This window comes from Ursus arctos, chromosome X (assembly GCF_023065955.2).
Source record: "Ursus arctos isolate Adak ecotype North America chromosome X, UrsArc2.0, whole genome shotgun sequence".
Taxonomy (NCBI): Eukaryota; Metazoa; Chordata; class Mammalia; order Carnivora; family Ursidae; genus Ursus; species Ursus arctos.
The window spans coordinates 85,814,435-85,834,432 of NC_079873.1; the positions used below are offsets into that span (position 1 = coordinate 85,814,435).

A 19,998-nucleotide genomic window follows, 5' to 3' on the forward strand; every position below is an offset into this window, starting at 1 on the left:
TTTGCTGCCCAGTTTGGTTGCGTTTGGAGAGGTCTTGCCTCGTAGTGACTAGATCTTCTGAGCTGTGTGGTGGTACAGGTGTGGGCCCATTGGGGTGACTCTCTGTGTGCCATTGGGTCAAGGGGCAGGCCTAGAGTCGAAAGAAGAGAAGCCATTATGAAGGTGTGGACCGTGTCCAGTGTGAGGTGGAAAGCGTGTTGAACTGGGAGTTTAGGGGATCTGGGTTCTTGGAAACTTTTCCCTTAGGTTCCTTCATCTGCAAAGTGGAATTTAATAACAAGGCCCTGCTCGTCTCCCAAACGACGGGAGAGTAGAAGTGCTTTGTAGCACATCGCTCTGTTTGTTACCACCTGTCCTTGTCCTTTTCTTCAGGTGCAGAACTGGTCAGATTTCAGCATGAATACAGAAGCACCGACGTGGTGGTGGGATATGCTCAGATGAATTCCCTCTTCCCCTCTTCCTACTGTCCTTGTTTGCACTTCTAAGTGTCCTTTCTTCCCACCCTGTTTGCAACTGAGGGATCATTTAGCTTTCCATCTGCTGGTCTAAAACATGCTACCAAAGTTTGGAGGTGGATGGCAGCCCAGCAAAGAAGAAAGCAGGGATGTTCAGGCCAAGGCTGGGGGCCATCGGACCTCTGAATTAAAGCGTTATTTTCACATGGCTCCTTTGGTTAACGGTGATTATGGATGTGGCTCCAGCATGCTAGGGCAGAGAGGTTCAGTGTCATAAATCTTTGCAGTTGTTGAGGGAGGCCACAGGTTTACGGGAAATGGAATAGGACGAACCTGGGGTCTTTTTTCAGATCTGCGGATTTGATATCCCTCCATCTGCCCCAAGAATCTGCTCATGGGGGTGCCTGGGTGGCTCAGTCGTTAAGCGTCTGCCTTTGGCTCAGGGCGTGATCCCAGAGTCCTGGGATCGAGCCCCACATCAGGCTTCTCCACTGGGAGTCTGCTTCTTCCTCTCCCACTCCTCCTGCCTGTGTTCCCTTTCTCGCTGGCTGTCTCTCTCTCTGTCAAATAAATAGAATAAAATCTTAAAAAAAAAAAAAAAGAATCTGCTCATGTCTCCTTGGCTGTGGGAGAAGTCAGAGTTAACTGTGGGGCCCAGTGTTGTAGTTTTGCTTCTCTGTTTAGCATGTTAGCATGAAGTATCTAGGCTATTCCAGAATCTCAGGAAGGCTGCTGTTATGGCTCTTCGGTGACTCCAAAAGTATTGAGGACCTTTTCAAGGTGGTTGGGGGCCCCTGTCTGCTCTCTGTATACTGTAGCTTGTGAGTGTATCCTTTGGTGGGCCTGATGCTGGGTAGCTGAGTGCAACCTCCAACTTGGTCCCTTGCTTAAGGTGAGTGACTTTACTACTAGGTCAGTGGTAGAGAATACCAGCTTTGTATCTTTCCTTCTTGGACTGCTCCTGAGGGGTGGAGTGGGGAGAGGGGATAAATTAAGGTTTGGATGATTGGAATTCCAAATTGACAGTCCTTATCCCAAACCATTCAGGTCAGATGTATTTCAGATGTCAAAAATTTTTGGATTTCAGAGGTAATACAGGGGCACCTGGGTGGCTCAGTCGGTAGAGCACTGGACTCTTGATCTCGTGGTTATGAATTCAAGCCCCACGTTCGGTGTAGAGCTTACTTAAAAAAATCAGAAGGGCAATACAGTGAATGGAAAGTATTTTATTTATACTCCCAGTGGGATCTGGGGTAACACCCAATAATCAAAAGGTTATCATTATCGTTATTATTCTTTTAAAGATTTCTTTCTTTGTTTTAAGAGAGAGATTGAGAAAGAGAGCATGAGCTGGGGGGAGGGGGAGGGGAGAGGGAGAGAGAGACTCTCCAGCAGACTCCCTGTTGAGCGAGGATCCTGACTTGGGGCTCGATCTCACGACCCCTGAGGTCATGACCTGAGCTGAAATCAAGAGTCAGATGCTCAATCAACTAAACCACCCAGGTACCCCCAAAAGATATTAATTTTATGGAAGCCATATGAATACTCAGCATAAGTGGAATAAATAAGTCCATATATAGTCTCAGTTCAGTTCAAGTCATACTTGCTACCAATTTAGCTTTGAAAAAAAACCCAACTTTCAGTTTTTAGAGCTTTTTGGATTTGATGATTACCAGTAAAGGATTACGGGCCTGTAATTGTCATTGGTTTTGCACTATTAATCAGATTGATCCGCAGGGGGAAAGCTCGTTCTCAGTGACTATTTCCTTGGTTGGGTTCTCTGATCAGGTATTTTGCGAGTGATGGACTCCTTGGTCACATTCCTTTGAAGACCCTTTCTCTTTTCCATTCTTCTTTCTCTTCCTCTTGGTAGGGATTCAAGCAGGTGTCTTTCTTTGTAGTGATTTTCCTTTATTTCTAAATGTAGATTTCTAGAGAACCGAAGAGCCAAATGCTAAAGATATACACATGACAGAGCCAAACAAGTGCATAACGCAGATTACCTATTTTAATAAATGCTCACAACAAGATAGGGATGCCTATTAATACTTTGTAAACCACACCATTAAATCACTGTACAGGAAGAAACTCCACAAACATGAGTTTCATTCTTTCATTAATCCTTAGTCCTGTTGAATATCTCTGACTCCTGTAGTAGTCCAGGCCAAGGTCAAACAGTCATCGTATCTGGCTGCTGGGAGTGGTTGAATCTCCTGGGGCATTTGTTAAACATGCAGATTCCTGGAGTCCCAGACTTTTGGAGTCAGCATTCCTAATGGGGGAGCCCAGGAATCTGCATGTTCAGCCAATTGCTCTGCAGGGCTTTCTTTGTCTCACTTGAGAACCCGTGCTTTGATGAAGGTCATACAGATGGAGTTTTTCTAATCTAGGCCTAGGTCAAACCAAGTATCATGGAACTGATTTGTCTCTTAGAAGGACGAGGTCCTTGTTGTTTGGTTTGCCCCAGGGAGAATAGAAGAATAGAACTACCTGGTTATGGTTAGAAATAAGCCAATCAAACGTGGGAGAGGAAAAATAATTTTCCCTCTACTCTTCTAAGTTCTTGACTGAGACACCCCCACCCCCCGCCCTGCCACCAATGTAATAAAAGACCAATTAACAGGAGAAAAACAAATGGAGGTTTAGTAGCATGTATACCTCCTGCAGACATGGGAGAGACCCAGGAAAATTGAGTAACTCCCTGAATGGCCCAGGCTACCACCTTAAATACCATCTCCAGCTTAGAGACAAAAAAGGAAGACATTAGGTGGGGGGGTTGGGTAGGGCAGAAGGCCAGTTATGGGAGGGGACCAGGAAAAGCATGGTAATCAAGACTAAGGTCATTATGCAGGTTGAGGTCAGTGTCTTCCCCATTGATAAGAGTTTCTAGAGTTTGAGTCATTCTTCTTTTCCTGGTGCAGAGGGGGAGCCATTCTTACAAATGGAGATTTCCCTTATGATTGTAAATGTCTCCTACAAAAGGGTAACTTCTACTCACTTTTCAGTGCTTTTCCTATGTCTACTGTTTCTTAAAAAATAATCAGCCTAAAATAATCCTTATGCCAAAGAGATATTTCAGGGTGACAAATTCTCCCCTTCAAAATCAAAGGGAGGGTTGGAGCCTGGGGGTGGCAGTATTGGTAGGGTTGCCAGTTAGAACACAGGAGGCCCAGTTAAATCTGAATTTCAGATAAACAATGAATAATGTTTTTGTGTAAGTATGTTCCATGCAATATTTAGGATATACTTATATAAAAACATTATTCATTGTTTATCTGAAATTCAGATTTAACTGGGCCTCATGTGTTTTTATTTGCTAAATCTGGCAGTGCTGGGTATTGATTAACCCACCTTCCCCCATGGGAGGCAAACCAGATGGCATTTATGTACTTTGTCCCATTCATGGAATATATTTTTTGTTTGTCTTGGGTGAAAAACTTCTCAGACTGGCTACTATATCATATTGACGTTGAAGAGTTGAAAACTTGAATCTTGTTCTAGAGGTTAAGAGGAAGTGTTCTAAAGGCAAAAAGAAAAGGCCCAAGAAAGGCTTTTCCCATCTTGCCCCCAAACACTCCCTCACTCTCTGTCTCCCTCTCCCCCACTGTGATTTCTCTCTCTCTCTCACACACATACACACACACACACACACACACACACACACACACACACACGTCCACGCACCTAGATGCCTGTGCAAACAGAAACACGTTTGGAAAACCACCTGCTTGCCTTTTTAAGTTTTTGTATTGCATTTTTTTATGTTAGAGTTTGATTATTTATTGTTACTATTATCATTTTACTATTGTTATTGAAGTAACATTGTCTAACTGTGTCCAGTACTACTTTTGATAACCATCCTTTACTCTTTTTTAATTGCAGATCTTTCTCCTGGCCTGCCCTCCATGTCCTGGAGCTATCGTCGTCTTCAAGTAAGGGAAAATTGGTTTTTGCTCTGTTACCATTGCTATTGCGAATGTTCTGTCTTTTTGATAATAAAGGGTGATGAGCACATTGATGTGAACATCTTGGGCCTGCCCTGCTTTGTCTCTGGGCTTCTCAAGGAACAAAAGTCTATGTGGCGCAGTGAAACACGGGGATATTATATGCAGAGATTTGGCTTTGGTCAAGCCCTGACAAGTCCTTTTGAGCGAGTGTTTGTGGTGGTGGTTTATGGCCAAGTCCTGCTCCCTTGGAAGGTTGTTGGCTTCTGGCAGTTTCTCTCGAGAGAATGCTGGGGGCCACACAGCTTCCCTTCTCTCAAGAATCATTGCATTGTGGTCCAGCCGCTCCCCTGAGGACCTGGTTCTTTACTTTGAAGACCTTTGTTCTTATGTTTCCATGTTTTTTTTTTCTTAAAATGCAAATTAAAGTGAGGGGAAGAAAATACCACCTTTACAAGTCCTGACTTTCTTAAAAATAGCAAGCATCAGATCCATTAAAGTGTACTGCAGGCAAATCATGTTTATCTGAAGGCAAATTTGCTTAAAGGAAATTCTCAAGAGTCTCAGAACCCTCCTTTTAACTGTGAGTTGTGACCATCTCACTTATCAAGCCTTTTATTGGCGTTGCTAATGAGAAGCTAAATTGACCAAATTAATTTCATCTCTTTCCCTCTTCCCTGGCCCCCATTTTGGAGCTGTTCCTGAGCAGTGAAATGGCCGCAGGCCAGAAGGAGGAGACAGGAAGTAAGGGGCCCAGCAGATCCTTGGGTAATTGAAGAATGGTGTAAATGGCTTTCTGATTTACTTAAGTCATTAAAGTGTTAGGGGGAAATATACCCCATTTGCTGCTTCGAACAGCTACTTGGAATAGCCACTTAGTCTCTTGCCTTAGGTGAGTAACTTTCTGCCGGATGAGGGCAAATGGATCCTGATTTCACATATCTGGTACTGGAAAAGCTCCTAAGTGGAAGGCTATTTAACCCTGTTTCCCTCCCTTCATTTCCCAAAATGAGCTCTATTTTTCAGAGTAATGTTTTAAAGTAACATTTATTGCTTTTATTTCATTATTATTAGAGTAACAATTCTCATTATAGGAAATACAGAGAAACATAAAAAAGAAAATAAACATCACCCTTAATCTGCCACTAAGAAATAATTTTGGTTACTGCTTTTTTTTTGTTTAAGACACAGAGATCATATTTAGGATTCTTAGTGTATCTTTTCTAAATTTAATTCAATTTGTATATAAGTGTATGCATATGGAAATACATAAACATGACTGCTAGATTTCTTTATTTTTTAAAGTGGTTCTTTTTTTTTTCTCTTGTCCTTGTTTTGTTTGATTCCTACCTCTGCCTTTCCACACCTGCAGATTACCAAACCAGTATGTAACCTTCCAGATTTTTCTCCGCGCTCATTGGGTGTACACACACACACAAACACACACACACATACACACGGGAATTTTGGAATGTTTCACCATTGTTGTTCATTGATTGTTTCACAAAAATAGAGTCTTACATATACTGTAATACATTTTGCTTTTTCACGCATCAGTATCTCACAGGGATCTATCAAAGTTTATTGGTATACCTTATTCCTTTACAAAGCTGCAAAATATTTAATGGATACACAACTTATTTAGCCATCCTGCTCAGTCCTTTTTAAGATTTTATTTTTAAGTAATCTCTCCACTCAGCATGGGGCCCAAACCTCCGACCCCGAGATCAAGAGTTGCGTGCTCCACTGACTGAGCCAGCCAGGGTTCCCTAGCTATTCTTCTATTTGTGAATGTTTGTATTCATTCTTCCCAGATGGCTGCCAATATAATCGGTGCTGAAATCAACATCATTGTGCATATGCCCTTAAATACTGGTGCTTTCAATTTATACACACACACACACACACACACACACACGCGAATGTTTACGTATAAATACACATATTTATGTTAATAGATATTTCCATACTGATATACAAAGGCTGTTATAATTCACTTTTCCTTTCTGTATGTAATACATGAGGTTATTCTTTTCTTCATATCCGTACCAGCATAAGGTTAGTTATGATTCTTTTACAATTTCGACAACTTAATGGATGCATTTCCTTGGCTACTAATGAATTTCAGTATTATCTCATAATTTTTTATCCAATTAAATTTATTCTTTGAGTTGTCTGTTCATACCATCTGCCCCTTTCCTTATGGGTTGCTTAGGTTTTCTTAATTTGTAAGACGGCTTTCTATATTTTGGATATTGGCCCTTTGTCTATCAGCATTATTATAGATATCTTTCCCAAATCTGTATGTGCTGACTTGGCTGATAGTATATTTTTCTATGTGTTTTTTTTTTACATTTTTTCATATTCAAATATGATTGCTTTCTTACAGCTTCTGGGTTCCGTTTTAGTTAAGATGATTTTCTTAAAGATGGCTAGCTAGTTGTGCTAGCGTGATATATTACACAATCCCTACTTTCCCCTGTGAGCTGAACTACCATTTTTTTTTAAGATTTTATTTATTTGACACAGAGAGACAGCCAGTGAGAGAGGGAACACCAGCAGGGGGAGTGGGAGAGGAAGAAGCAGGCTCCCAGTGGAGGAGACCAATGTGGGGCTCGATCCCAGTACTCCAGGATCACGCCCTGAGCTGAAGGCAGACGTTTAACGACTGTGCCACCCAGGCGTCCCTGAACTACCATTTTTGTCACCTATTAAACTTTTTGTATATGAGGATCCATTCATGGATTCTCTATTCTGTTCCATCTATTTGTCTATTTGTGCAGTCAAATCATGTTGATTTGGTTACATTAGCTTAAAAAATATTTTTCTTGTCTATTCATCGGCATTTTTTTGCTTACATGTAAATTTGAAGATCACTTTTATTCAACCCTCTCCACCAGCCCTATTTGGATTCTAATTAGAATTGCATTAAATGCATGTTTCGGTTTTGTGAGAACTGATGTTTTAAAATTATGTAGCTCTTTTTTTTTTTTTTTTTTTTAAAGATTTTTTTTTATTTATTTATGTGACAGAGAGACAGCCAGCGAGAGAGGGAACACAGCAGGGGGAGTGGGAGAGGAAGAAGCAGGCTCATAACGGAGGAGCCTGATGTGGGACTTGATCCCGGTACGCCGGGATCACGCCCTGAGCCGAAGGCAGACGCTTTAACGACTGCGCTACCCAGGCGCCCCTAAAATTATGTAGCTCTTTTAATCTAAGAAATGGTATTTTTTTCCATCTGTTCGGATCTCATTTTATGCCTTTCTTGATACATTTATTCCTAAAGAATTAATAGCTTTTCTGTCCATTAGGAGTTGAATATTGCTCACCTTTCCATTCCTAAGTGCTTCTTGCTAGAATAGAAAAACGTTATTGATTTAACAGTAGTCCTCATATTTAGCCATCTCACCAGACTCTCTTGTTAGTTTTGGTAAAATTTATTTTCATATTATCCCATCTTTCCGATGGTTACATCAATTATTTTCTTCGGTTTTTGCTTTTGCTTGAAACTCAGAGTGAAATAAAAATGGAGCTGGTGGGCCACTGTGTCTAAACCTATTTTAAATGGGGATTGTCCCTGTGTTCCTCCGTATTTGGTCTTGGTGTTTGTTAACAGCCTATTACATGTAAAGAGTCTTCACATTTACTTAGAGATATTTTCAAAGAAAACGGTTCCTGCATTTTATCAAATGCTTTTCCATGTCTTTTGACGATGGTTTTTTTTTTTCTGCTTAAGTGCTTGATACAGTGAGTTATGTTGATAAGTTATATACCGACATAAGTCCTTCTGGTCATAGTCTATTACTCCGATGCATTGCTGGATTCTGTTTGTCAATCCTTTGTTTAGATCCCTTGCCTCAGAATTCATAAGCGAGATGGGAGTCATTTTTTTGGATTCTTTTCATCAGGTGTAAGGATTAAAATGGAATTGGAGAGCATTTCTTTTTCTCTGGTCTGGAATACTTTAATTACCCTTAGAAATTATGTGTTAATTTTTTAAAAATTATTTGTCTTTCTTTTCTTGTTGTTTTAGAAATTATGTTGTTTTTTTTTTTAAAGGTCAGGTAAAACTCAGCTGTGAAGCTCATCTGGTCCTAGTGCCTTTTTCAGTTGGTACACCCTTAGCCACCTTTCCAGCGTCTTCTGTGGTAATTCATCTATTCAGATCTTTGGGTCAATTTTCGTCATTTATCTTTTACTGGGAAATTACCCATTTCTTCTGAGTTTTCAGGTTTGTTGCCATGAATTTGGTGGAGCATGTAGTGGCCTCTTATTTTGTAATTTTAAAAAGTCTCTCCTCATCTGTGGTCATGTCTTCTTTCTTGGGTTTGATCTTGTCTGTTTTTGTGTTTTCATTATTTATAGTTCAGTCGGGTTAGTAAGTACTTTATCTATTTTTGGTTGCGTTATAGAACCTGATTTTGGATATAGTTATATGTCTACACGGCCAAAAGGTGTGTATTTATTCCTTTCCTTTTTGCCTTCTTTAATCATCATTTTCTATTCTGCTTTATTTACTTAATATCATGTTTCCCCCCATTTTATTACAACCTCATCCACATCATTTTAAAATTAAACTTTCAATATTTTGAGAGAACTATATAATAGAATGAATATCATATCATAATAGTGATACAGTTGTAAGAATAATACAGAAAGATCCTATGTACCCTTTGCTTAGTTTCCTCCAGTAGCAGCCGCTTGTAAAACTGTAATACAAGATGACAACCAGGATATTGACATTGGTACTGTCAAGGTATAGAACAGTTCCATCACCGTGAGGGTCTTCCCTGTTGCCCTTTTATTTTTTTTTTAATTTTTAAAAAGATTTATTTATTTATTTATTTATTTATTTATTAGAGAGAGAGAGAGAGAGGGAGAGGGAGAGCATGTGCAGGAGTGGGAAGGGCGGAAGGAGAGGGAGAGAGACTGTCAAGTAGGCTCCGTGCTGAGTGTGGGGCCCAACATGGGGCTCGAACTCATGACCCTGAGCTGAAACCAAGAGTTGGACTCTTAACTGTGCCACCCAGGCACCCTTGCTGTTGCCCTTTTATAGCCATGCTCACTACTCTCCCATCTGCATCCTCTCCCTGAGCCCTGGCAACTCATCTGTTTCCCATGTCTGAACCTTTGTTATTCCAAGAATGCTATATAAATGGAGTCATACAGTATGTTACCTTTGGGATTGGCCTTTTTTTTTTTTAAACTTATAATTCCTTGTGGCTGCATCCAAGATTTTATCATACACATGATTTTTCATGGGTGCATACTGTTCCACTGCGTGGAAATACAGCACGCAGTGTGAAGTTAAAAATCAGTATTTTAGAAAATACTTCTTAAAATAATAACTCCTGGGGCGCCTGGGTGGCACAGCGGTTAGGTGTTTGCCTTTGGCTCAGGGCGTGATCCCAGCGTTGTGGGATCGAGCCCCACATCAGGCTCCTCTGCTATGAGCCTGCTTCTTCCTCTCCCACTCCCCCTGCTTGTGTTCCCTCTCTCGCTGGCTGTCTCTATCTCTGTCGAATAAATAAATAAAATCTTTAAAAAAATAAAATAAAATAATAACTCCACCTTACATGAGTGTAGGTCCTTACTGTTTTCCAAGTACTTTGTCTTAAATGATCTCATCTAATCCCTCAAATAGTGCTGTGAGATAGGGGCTATGTTATTCATACTACAAACCAAGCAGTTGGGGCCAAGAGGTATTAGATGGCTTGCCTGACTTTACAGAGTGGCAGAACCAGGATTCCCTTCTCCCTTTCCTGCTAATGCTCACCGTCAGGTTTACTGTGTGCCTAGGCATGGGGAGAATCACTTAACATGGATTATCTCATTTAATTCTTCCAACAAACCTATGTGGGTGGTAGAAATTGTATCCCCGGTTACATCAAGAAAACGGAGGCTCAGAAAGTTGAAGTGACTTCAGTGTTTTCGGCTATTCTGCTATTCTGTTACTATTTAAGGAGTTAGGACCATGAAAGCATCCTATTAAACATTCCACAAATGTCAGCGTACACAGATGGGCACCGTTGTGGTCTATATGCCAGTGTGTTCTGAACGTTGCGTTGACTGGCACCATATCCCCATCTCTTGTTTTTTCTCTCGGCCCTTTGCCGTGCCAGCCAAGCATGAGTTTGTCTGCTTCCCAGCTAAGCAGTAGCTGGCGTGTTCTTCTTGGAGGCATGCCCAGACGCTGCAGGAAAGAGGTATGGTGTGCCCAGGAGGCCGCACACCCCATACTGGGCAGGGGCTGGCAATTCTCGTTGGGGTGGGCAGGGGGCGGGATTCTCCACAGGGTTCCCATGGTGCACTTGACAAGAGGGAATGGCGGTTCCCCAGTGTTCTGGCTGGGTCCCAGAGTGCTTCATTTATGTGGCCCTTCAGTTGACATGTGACTGGCTAAGTGTGCAGCTAAGAAATGCTTCCTCAGCAGCAAGCGTGTGTGCCGAGGATGGAGCTGAGGTCAGCGTACCACCTTGGCCATGGTACTCTTTTGATCGCCAGTATCTCTGACTCCTAGAATTCCAGCCTGGCAGCTTTTGGCTTCTGAAGATTTCTACTCCCTTCTCTTCTTGGCTCCTCGTCTCTGTGGATGCTCGTATAGCAGCACCCAAATTGCTTGTTGTGTTGCGTGTGTACTTGCAGCACTGTTCTCTGTCTCTTTGAATCTGAGCCGTTTTCTTTTTCATCATTTTGGCTGTTCTGAGTGGTTCTTCCCTGAGGAGCCATATCCTGGCACCTTCGATATCCACGCCACAGAATTCTTCCTCTCACTCAGGTTTGAGCAAAACCCATATATTCTTAGAGACCGTTCTGTGCGTACTATCCTGCTACTAACTTCAAAAAAAGTTACCTGTCTCAGTTACCTTGATCGCACATGCCCAGTCCCGTAATATGAACCAGACTGCCTCGCAGGTTCGTAATTAATTAATTAATTGAAGTATTGTTGACATATAATATTATATTGGTTTCAGGTATATAACATAGTGAGGCAACAATTTTATATATATATATATATATATTATAAAATGCTCACCGTGGTAAGTGTAGTTACCATCTGTCACCATACAAAGTTATCACAGTAGTATGGACTTTATTCTCTATGCTGTATTTTTCATCCCTGTGACTTTTAAATTTTATAACTGCAAGTCTGTACCTCTTAATCTCCTTCACCTATAGAGCCTATCCCCCTACCCTCCTCCACTCTGGCAACCGCCTGTTTTTTCTCCACATTTATGAGTCTGTTTCTGATTTATTTTTTTGGTTTGTTTCTTTGTTTGGTTTTTTAGAGTCTACATGTAAGTGCGTCATATGATATTTGTCCTTTTCTGACTTATTTCACTTAGCATAATACCCTCTAGGTCCATCCGAGTTGTTGCAAGTGACCCAGTTTCATTCTTTTTGATGACCGAGTAATATTCCATTGTCTAAATAGACCGTATCTTCTCTGTCCATTCATCTGTTGATGGATCACAGGTTCTTGATACATAAGACACCCTTTTGCACAGGGAAGGGAGTGGAAGGGGGGCCTTGTTACAGTGTAGCCAGGTGCTCCACAGCTCCCGACACCGATCTTACTCATGGATTCTCATTTTCCTTCTCCTTGCTGTTTTCCTCAGTTTCCTTCCCTTCAAATTTCATTATAGAAATTTCCAAACCTATATATATTATGCCTGTTACTCATTATATATTTTCCGCTCTGAATTGTCACTTCATGTTCTCTGCCCAGTTATTACATAGGGGTATTTCTCTTCTCATTGATCTGCATGAATCATCCATACCTAGAGTATTAATCCTTTATCAACTTTGCAGGAAGTGTTTTCCCCAGATTGTATTCTAACTGGTTGATGATGCTTTTGATGTATAGTTGACGTTTTTATTGGACAAATTGATTGGTTTTCAAGCTGCCTTCAGACCATGGTAATTTCTTCCGGTGTTTTTACACCTGAAAATTTTTCCCCTTCAAAGATCAGGTAGACAATCTGTTTTTTGTTTTTGTTTTTGTTTTTTCATTTATTTTTAGACTGAGAGAGAGAAAAAGAGCAGAGGTAGGGGCCGAGGGAGAGAAAGAATTTCAAGGACGCTCTGAGCTGAGTGTGGAGCCGACTCGGGGCTCTATCTCACAACCCTGAGTTATGACCTGAACCAAAATCAAGAGTCAGACACTTAACCGACTGAGCCACCCAGGCGCCCTGACAATCTGGTTTTTTAATTGTTTTTAAAAAAATATTTAGCTGTCAGTTCATCTAAAATTCATTTTGTGAATAGTATGAGGTAGGGATATAACTTAACTTTTGGAGCACTCTTTACTGAATAACCATTCCCTGTGATTACTGCTGTTGTGTACTTAAGTTCTTATGTATGCATTTATTTTGGGGGCTTGCTGTACTATTCCCTTGATGTCTCTCTTGGGTCCCTCACCAGTTTCATACTCTCATCTTTGCAACAGCTGGCAGGCCAGCTTTCTCTTCGCCATTGTTCATAGCCTGCTACTTTACCCACACTTTTTTCTTAGCTAGTCTGAACCACTTTTTCCTTTCAAGTGCACTTAGAATCTTTTTGTCAGATTCTCCTTCGAATTCTATTAGTTTTGATGGGGATGACTTTAAATCTAAAATGTTATTAAAATCATTATAATACAGAGCCTGTACATATAGGAAAAGATGTGGTAAATTTCTTAATGCATCCAAGTTTTCTTTTATGCTCTTGAAGGGTGAGTGTGCGTGTGTATCCCACGTGTTTCTCATCAGAGTCATCCCTGGAGCACTTGTAGTTTATGGTATAATTTATTATTTATTATATTTTTCCAAGTAGTTATTACTGGTACATAGGAAAGGTTTTGATTATACATGTTCATTTTATATTTGGCCACCATGCTTAACTATTTTAATAGTTTTTCAGATGCTTCACGTGGATTATTTTGGAAATTAGTGGTATCAACACCCATATGGTAATCTTATCTCCTTATAAAGAGTGAAACTCCCTGCCTCCACCCTGTTTCAAGCCTGATTGTATTGGCTAGAACTTCCAGGACAATGTTAAATAATAATGATACTGGCAGGAATTGTTGCCCTGCTTCTGATTTTAATGAAAATGTTTCTAGTGTTTTCAACTGTTGATTCTGATGAAGGTTGTTGGTTTAGATTAGGTGTCCTTTATATTTTTTTTAAAAATCAGGAATGGTTGTCAAATGTAGCTAATTTAGCTAATGGTTTTTAAAAATCTGTTGAGAGGTTCATTTGGGTTTTCTCCTCTGACCTCCCCGTTTGGTATGTTAAATGAATAGATTCCCTAATAACATCCTTGGTTGGATTTCTACGGTCAGCTTTCCTTTTCATCTGCATGCTTGGGAGAGATTCAGGATTGGCTCCCATATTATGAATTTGATTGATTTTGCTCTTTGCCGTCTCCAGTGTGATAATTATTTCTGCTGCTACAATCTTAATTTCTTTCTGATTCTTCCTTGCTTTCCTAAGCTCTCTTTTCTCCCCAGTTTGGTGTCTTTCCTTCTCAGTATTTTTTTTAAGTAATCTCTGTGCCCAACGTGGGGCTCGAACTCAGGACCCCGAGATCAAGAGTCACATGCATCACTGACTGAGCCAGCCAGGTGCCCCTCCTTCTCAATGTGCTTTATTCTGATGGCATTCTATACCTGTTTCAGCAAGCCCGTGTTTTCTCATCTTCGATTGAGGATGCAGTTTTGTAAAATACTTCTTATGGTTCAGACACTAAATTCAGACGTTGGTGCTTCCTCCGAGTCTTCAAAATGATAGGCACTTCTGTCAGAGGCTCTCGTAGGAACCGTGCTGTTTTTTGGGTGTGTTTATACATATTCGAAAGGGGATTAATTTATTATTTGTCCAAGGTAGGGTGTCTGGATTGCCTTTGTGTATTCTCATGTTCTCTTTGGTATTGGCTAGAAGCCCTTCTCAGCTTCTGTCTTGGTGGCAGGTAGACGTCCGTAGCTTCTAGCCTGTTGGCCAGTGCTTAGCAGCTTCACCTGGTGGGTTCTTGCCAGGCCTGAGCGGAGTCACTTACCCCTACCACTAGGTTCTTTGATACTGTGAGCGTGTACGCTATGTGAAAAACTACAACCTCCCACACGCATTGCTACCTGCGTTCTACTTGGGTGGACTCCCACTCCCAGGACACAGTGTGCCAGCCCCAAAGCCATCACTTCTGGCCTTTTGATTTGGGGGAGTAGGAGTCAGTCTCCAGATGCATGTAGAGCAGTTTGGGGAGTTGCTGATTTCCTTTGCAAGCACTACTCTCAGAGTGGAGGCATGACTGTCCAGCGTGCTGCTTCCCGGATTTCTAAGCCACGAGGCCCACAGTGGCGGGAAGGACTCAGTGTCTTCCTGTCTTGTTTCAGGTTTCTGCTGTGTGCGTTGGCCACAGATTTTTTCCCCCTCATTTCAGCATTAGCCTTATTGGTAGTGGAGATTTCTTCCAGAGTTTCATAATAGGGTGACTATCAGCCTAAAGTTTTCAGTGATTTTGGGTCTTTTATCTTTTTTTTTTAAACCTTTTTCTGTCCTTTCATAGGAATTTTAGTAGGAAGCTGGGAGGGGCTATTGGATGTTAGCCAAGTGCTATTTTTTAAAGGTTTTATTTATTTATGTGTCAGAGAGAGAGCACAAGCAGGGGGAGTGGCAGGCAGAGAGAGAAGCAGGCTCCCCACTGAGCAAGGAGCCTGATGTGGGGCTCGAACCCAGGACCCCGGGATCATGACCTGAGCTGAAGGCAGATGCTTAACCGACTGAGCCACCCAGGCCTCCCAGCCAAGTGCTACTTTAAACTAGAAATTCAGTGTGTATTTTGGTTGAGAGCAGAGGTCGGAAATCTTTTTCTGTAAAGGGCCAGATAGTAAACTTTCTGAATGTTGTGGGCATATGATCTGTGTTTTAATGATGTAACTTTTTTGTAGCATGAAAGCACCATAGACCATACCTAAGTGAATGGGCTTGGCTGTGTTCCAATAAAACTTTATTTACAAACACAGGACAACCAGATGAAAAAGTTCTGGAGCTCGGTGATGGTGATGGTTGTATGGCAATGTGAATGAACTTAATGCCACTGAACTGTCTACTTAAAAATGGTCATGATGGTAAATTTTGTGATATGTGTATCTTACCACACCAGAAACCGCCCCCCACCCCAAACATAACAAGGCGACCATATTTTGCTGACCCTGAGTTTTGAGCAATTAAATCTAGTACACGGAGAGAGAGGGAGGGAGGAAGAAATTAAATGTATCCAGCAGGACAGTGACACTTCTGAGGAATACGTTAGTGAGAGCAGGGCGGGGTTCTGGAAAAGTGCAATTCTCCATGGTGACATCATCCCATGGTCTTTAGGGATAGAGAGACACAGAGTTCGTAGTCCCACGTTTTGGCATAAAGATCAGATCAGGGATTTTTCTACTTCCGAGGCAGCTTAACAGCCAGCCAGTCCTTCCTTCGTGGTGACTGGCGATGCTTCCCATAGATGATGGGGTCTCTTCCCCGGGCTAGAACGTCCCAGCTTTTTAGTTGTTAACCATAGCAGACTGACTGGATAAAAAACAGGAGCCACTGGTCAGAGTCAGCTGGTTCTGCACCTCCTTGCCAAGATTCCTGAGCCATCAGGATTCATCTGTCAGCTGGAGACCCAGGCCCTTGGCAGCGGGAACAATGCCGTTCTCGGGACCCCAGGCCACTTTTCTCTCAGCGGTGTGGGGAGGATGCTCCTGCTTTCCGGCTCCAGCCTTGGCCTCCCTCAGCTCGACCAAGACCTTGAAGGAGCCCCCAGTCCAACCGAGGTCTTTCTGCTCAGAGCAGCAGGTCTCTGCTGTGTTTAATGCTGTTCTTGGAGCAGAGTTAGCAAATCGAGGTCCATGTATATTATCCCCCGCCCCCCCCACTCCAGCACAGGGTGGTTTGGACTTTGCTGGTCTCTGTTGGGTCTGTTATCTTGGCTGAAGGAGGGTGTTGTCACCACGTGGTGGCATGCACTCACTCCCCCTTCCCAGTCTCCATGGATCCCAGCACCACAGAGCGCTCTGAGTGCAGTCAGCCTCTTAGTTTTCAGCTTACTCGTTGGCATCCTGGCTGCTGGGTTTTTTTTTTTGTTGTTGTTGTTGTTTTGTTTTGAAGAGGGTGAAATTCTTGGTTTCACAAGGGACTGGGAGCCTCTTAGGGAAGCCAGCCTTTTGGAACTCTGCTGTGTCTGAGCTGGGGTATTTCAAAGGACCAAATGAAGGAAAAGGGAGTGGCTGTGATGATGTCCCTGGCTTTGGGTTGTGATCAGAACAGTTCAGCTGCCTTGTGAGCACCCACGGCTTAATGTGCCTGGTTATCCAAGTGTGTGCCTCAAGGGTTGGGGGGGGGGACTTGGAGAGTGAGTCACTGAGCAGTGCCGACTGAATGGCAGGCCACGCTTCCCCCACCCTGCCCCGTAAGAAAAGTGCATGGCAGAAAGCTAGCGCACATCTTCCGGTGCGGGAAGTGTACCAAGGCCCTTCCCCCGTGAGCAAGCGGAAACCCTTAAATCTGCTCATTTTCATGTCCACATGGAGAGGAGTGGATCTGTGATGCAAGTGGGATTATTTGGTCATGAGTATCTGCTGACTCAGTCTGGAGAGGATTTTGAAGGCGATGAGATGAAATTTCATCTGTGCTGCAGAAAGCAGGGGGCACGTTGCTGGCTGGAGAGAGGACTCTAGGCCGGGTGTGAGCCAAGGTAGGTGAGGGAGGCATGGGGCTGGGGGAGGGGCAGGAGGGCAGCCTGACATGTGATCTTGGCATTGCAAGATTGATGCCCCATTGGCCTTTGGGCCGCATGATATGATGAGAGTTCAGCAGCCCCACGACTTTCTCTTCTTCTAGATCCCACTTAGTGTACTTTCAAATTTTTAAACAGTGGGACTTGGAGCAGGGAGCCTTTCCTCTTGCCGGCACTGTCCTGAGTTCAGGAGGGGGGCTCAGGTTGGACCTCCTGTGTCTTAATGTCTCGGAATGGCTTGACCATCGCAGCACCCCGTTTTCTAGTGCTCCACACGTCAGCTGCCCTGGGACCCCAAAAAGAGCAGCCTTTCGGCACCTTCACCTCGGAGGTCGCTGCTTCGGGCTTAGCTTTGGACTCACTGCACCGGGGTTTGGGAGACTGTCTCTGGCCCAAGCAGCTTTATTAAGACTGCTCCTGGCAAGGGAGAGAAAGCCCTATGTATGAATGCTGCAGATTTGCAAGGGAGACACCAGGAACCTAGAAAATCCATCGTCAGTACGTAGCCGTGCAAGGGGACCGGTTTCTTGTCTTACACACAATGCTGCTTTGGTGCCTGCTTTCCTAGGAGCCATTACCCGTCAGGTTGCTGCCTCGTATCCGTTCATATTCTTCCTTAATGCTCAGAAGGGGGAAGATGCTTTCAGGTTGTTCGCAGACCTCTTCTCCTTCCGTCCACACCAGAAGCTGCGTTCCTTCCCACGTGTACGTAGTCAGTTTTGTTCTCTCTTGGGAGCTTTGGCTGCTCCAGTCCTGGCCCATATTTTCTGACTGAGTATTCTCAGCGCCCCAACCAAAGCCTCTCCAGGAAATCTCTCTGAAGGTTTCTGGAGCGGGGACTGCTTTAATTTCTTTTTTTTTCTTTTTCTTTTTCTTCTTCTTTTTCTTCTTCTTCTTCTTCTTCTTCTTCTTCTTTCTTCTTTCTTCTTCTTCTTCTTCGGCTGTTGCGCTTTAAATGTGTGTTTGGATGTCTATCATCTCCTGGTAAAAGGAATGCTGGGGAGGCAGGTAACTTTTCCCACCCGGGAAAGTGTGGAAAGCAGTAGAATGGGCACTGATCATTTTGGGCCTCTCTTCACTTCATCAGCCCACCCAGTCCTTACAGAAGCCAAGTGGCGTATCTACGATGCTATGTATCAGGCAAGAGCAATTCCAGAAAAAAAAAAGGCAGTACAGCATAATAGATGAGGTTTGGGCAAGATCTGTAGGTGCTGTACGGTGGGTAATGAAGAGATAGAAATATTTTGTTTTTATAAAACTCATCCATGATCACTGGAAGAAAAACATCAAACGTTACAGAAAGCAATCATGTGGAAAATGCGAGTACCCGATAATTTCTGTGGTAATATGTGGGTATAATGTCCTCCCAGGCTTCTGCATGTACATACCCATTTTTTATTTATTTTTATTTTTTTTAAAGATTTTATTTATTTATTTGAGACAGAAAGAGAGTGAGAGAGAGAGAGAGCACAAGCAGGGGAGAGGAAGAAGCAGGTTCTCTGCCGAGCAGGGAGCCCGATGTGGGGCTCGATCCCAGAACCCTGGGATCATGACCTGAGCTGAAGGCAGCGCTTCACCAGCTGAGCCACCCAGACGCCCCCATACCCACTTTTGAAAAACTAAATTTGGGATTATTCTAGGCATCTCCAAAGATATGATTTGTAATCTCTCCAAAGTTAATATACTGTGATATTTCCCCAGGTCATTAAGTATTCTGCACATGATTTCTTTTTGTTTTGTTAATTTAAAATCAGTTAATTAACAGAGCGTATTGTTAGTTTCAGAGCTAGAGTGTAGTGATTCATCAGTTGTGTATCACACCCAGTGCTCATTCCATCAAGTGCCCTCTTTAAGGCACATGATTTCTAATGACGGCATAGTATTTGATATTTGATCATTCATCTGACCAGAATATGATATATTTAAACAGCACCCTGTTATTCGACAAGTGGTTTGATGGACAAATACTGTTTTAAAGGAACCTTACAGGGTGCTGTGAAAGTAGATGGCTGAGGTTATATAGTTGTGGTTTGGCCACTTCGTAAGACTTCTGAACAAGGCTGACAGTCTCAGCCTCCGTTTCCTCATTGGTAAAAGGATGCTATGAATAGTAACTGCTTCCTTGAGTGGTGGTAACAATTAGATGAGCTGCTCCGTGTTCATTTCTTAGCATGGATCCCAACAGACTAATCAGCAAATGTTAAAAATACATAGCCTGAGTTTTGTCTTGATGCTTCATCATCCTGTGTACTTACCTCACTGTTAGAATTAGGATCCCAGGGAATGAAAATTCTTTTCATTCAAACAAGCAGAATTTCAGAATGCAGACTGCTTTCAGATAAGTAGCCCCTTTTATTGAGTGCCTTACACATCGGGGCTTTCGCCAACTGTCTGGACTTCACAGGAGAAGAAAGTTCTGTGGCGTCTGCAGAGGGGTGCCCCGTTTGCTCTAGAGCAAGCAGGTAGGAAACCAGTTACGATCATCCTGTATTCTATCTTTAATAGTCTCTAAAGTCTTCTATCTCTGTGCCCACAGGCAAAGCCAGTCAAACCTTCTTGTTACACTTGTTTGTGTTTCTTTTCGTGTGTTGTTTTTTTCTCTTCCAGTTCTTACCCTGAACAGATTTCAAATGTACAGAAAAGGGAGCAGGGCAGCACACCAAACACTCATATGATCTCTGCCTAGGTTCAGCAGTTTTTGTCCTGGTTTCTGACACGTGAGTTAAAAACTGAGATCCTGACTGCACTTCCTGCTGTGTGACAGGATTATACTGGAGAGCCTCACAGGGGGGCAGAAAGTGCACGTTGCGGGCGCTTGGGTGGCTCGGTCAGTGGAG

The 19,998-nt window shown here is 42.7% G+C and overlaps 1 protein-coding gene across 9 annotated transcripts in view; it reads left to right on the forward strand.

Moving 5' to 3' along the window:
* TMEM164 (transmembrane protein 164) overlaps positions 1-19,998 on the forward strand; it is a 178,767-nt gene that overhangs the window by 60,792 nt on the left and 97,977 nt on the right. For 8 of the 9 annotated variants that reach the window (XM_026478836.4, XM_026478831.4, XM_026478822.4 and 5 more), the window contains one exon: positions 4,338-4,387. In XM_026478836.4, the coding sequence (XP_026334621.1) occupies positions 4,338-4,387 (50 nt within the window). Of the gene's footprint in view, positions 1-4,337; positions 4,388-16,605; positions 17,120-19,998 lie in introns of those variants that run through there. The other variant, XM_044392096.3, reaches the window with a different exon arrangement.